Source organism: Theropithecus gelada, chromosome X (assembly GCF_003255815.1).
Source record: "Theropithecus gelada isolate Dixy chromosome X, Tgel_1.0, whole genome shotgun sequence".
Lineage (NCBI taxonomy): Eukaryota > Metazoa > Chordata > Mammalia > Primates > Cercopithecidae > Theropithecus > Theropithecus gelada.
The window spans coordinates 129085765-129088005 of NC_037689.1; the positions used below are offsets into that span (position 1 = coordinate 129085765).

A 2241-nucleotide genomic window follows, 5' to 3' on the forward strand; every position below is an offset into this window, starting at 1 on the left:
CCACATAGTATCAGCTCAGGTCAAAGAGCTACCTTGCACCTTCTCTATGTCAGGCACCATGGTAAATTCTGGAAGTATGGAAAAATGAAGGCATGCACAATCTAGGAGTGAGAGACATCCCAAACATAGACAATATTTTAGCTAAGACATGTGTCAGAAGGCACCCTGTTGGTTGAGATTAGTAACTCAAGCTAACTGAGATTCAACCATGTCTATATATCAGATTTATCTTGGAAAATAAAGTGAGAAAGTCAGGAAGATGGCCTACCTTTCCTGTTTTCTTAGTTAGGAAACATTATTCAAGAAGACCTCTGGTGGAGGAGGGCTGGAGAACTTTTCATATAACTATTTTCAAAAAGGTAAGGAACTTTCCATTTTCTTAGGATTGAGGGGGGGATATCTGGCCTTGCCTCTGTCGCCATTATAGATATCTATTCCATTGGTGTCCCATTCTTCTGAAAAGGACAAAGATAATGATCCTGCACACCCTAAATCTTTCCACCTTTCTCACATCCTCCATCTTTATTCTCATTCTTTCAGGTAACATTAAGTAGCCAATTGGCATCCATTTAATGAATAGTGGCAAGAAGGAAAGATGGACATGGACAATATCACAGCAGTGTTTCAGTTTCTCCTTATTGGCATTTCTAACTATCCTCAATGGAGAGACATGTTTTTCACATTGGTGCTGATAATTTACCTCAACACATTGTTGGGGAACGGATTTATGATCTTTCTTATTCACTTTGACCCCAACCTCCACACTCCAATGTACTTCTTCCTTAGTAACCTGTCTTTCTTAGACCTTTGCTATGGAACAGCTTCCATGCCCCAGGCTTTGGTGCATTGTTTCTCTACCCATCCCTACCTCTCTTATCCCCGGTGTCTGACTCAAATGAGTGTCTCCTTGGCTTTGGCGACAGCAGAGTGCCTCCTACTGGCTGCCATGGCCTATGACCGTGTGGTTGCTATCAACAATCCCCTGCGTTATTCAGTGGTTTATGAATGGCCCAGTGTGTGTCTGCTTGGCTGCTACCTCATGGGGGACATCACTTGTGCTCACTGCCATGCTCATCCTATCCCTGAGGCTTCACTTCTGTGGGGCTAATGTCATCAACCATTTTGTCTGTGAGATTCTCTCCCTCATTAAGCTGGTCTGTTCTGATACCAGCTTCAATGAACTTATGATCCTCATCACCAGTGTCTTCACCCTGCTGCTACCATTTGGGTTTGTTCTCCTCTCCTACGTACGAATTGCTATGGCTGTCATAAAGATTCACTTAGCCCAGGGCAGGCTCAAGGCCTTTACCACGTGTGGCTCTCACCTGACCGTGGTGACAATCTTCTATGGGGCAGCCATCTCCATGTATATGAAACCTCAGTCCAACTCCTCCCCTGACCAGGACAAGTTTATCTCAGTGTTTTATGGAGCTTTGACACCCATGCTGAACCCCCTGATATATAGCCTGAGAAACAAAGATGTTAAAGGGGCAATAAGGAAAGTTACGTTGAAAAGGACATAAGCCTTCTTTGCTTCTAAACGTCTAAAATAACACATCATCCCCGATGGAGAAAATGGTTTAAAGGATGTAACTTTATCTTTGGAAGCGATTGACATATAAGAAGCTTCAGGAAGTGCTCCCACCCCAAATATTATTCCTACTGAGAGTCGAATTGCCATTAGAGGTATTATTTTTGCTCTTTCTTTACGTAGAATATTGTTAGTGGCTACCCATTAGGTTACTCACCTTCAGGTAAATGAACTTATCAGAGTAAATTTATCACTGACAGAAGAGACCTATACAGCAAGAGAACCTTCTATAACTGTTGACAGCGAGTGAGGCATAACTGAAATTAGAAAATAAGGCAAAGAATGGTATAATAAAAGGCCAGAAGACAAATGTCAGAAACTTTACAACTTTACTGAAGGTAAGCCCTGTTACGTAAGCACAATCTCCTTGTTCCACTTAATCTTGGAATCATGAGAAAAATTATCATAACTATTTCCTACATCTGTGTAGAGTGTTTTATCTTTGCTTTTTGTTTTTCAAAACATCTTTCTAATCTATTAGTCTATTTTATATTCCTAATTTTCCTATGGAGTTGGTAAGAACACCACCACAATTTCCCCCTGTATTAACAATGAGGAAACAGAGTAGACATTGAGACTCATCTAAAGTCATACATAATTGATAGTGGAGTCAAAATTACAATTTAGATCATATATATGCCACCTCTGAA

At 40.9% G+C, this 2241-nt stretch overlaps 1 protein-coding gene across 1 annotated transcript; it reads left to right on the plus strand.

Moving 5' to 3' along the window:
- The first annotated feature begins 595 nt into the window (after window positions 1–595).
- LOC112616600 (olfactory receptor 13H1) lies at window positions 596–1523 on the plus strand. Its single transcript, XM_025373588.1, is given in 2 exon segments — window positions 596–1000; window positions 1002–1523. Coding segments are annotated over 2 exon segments (927 nt in total).
- Window positions 1524–2241: the final 718 nt, after the last annotated feature.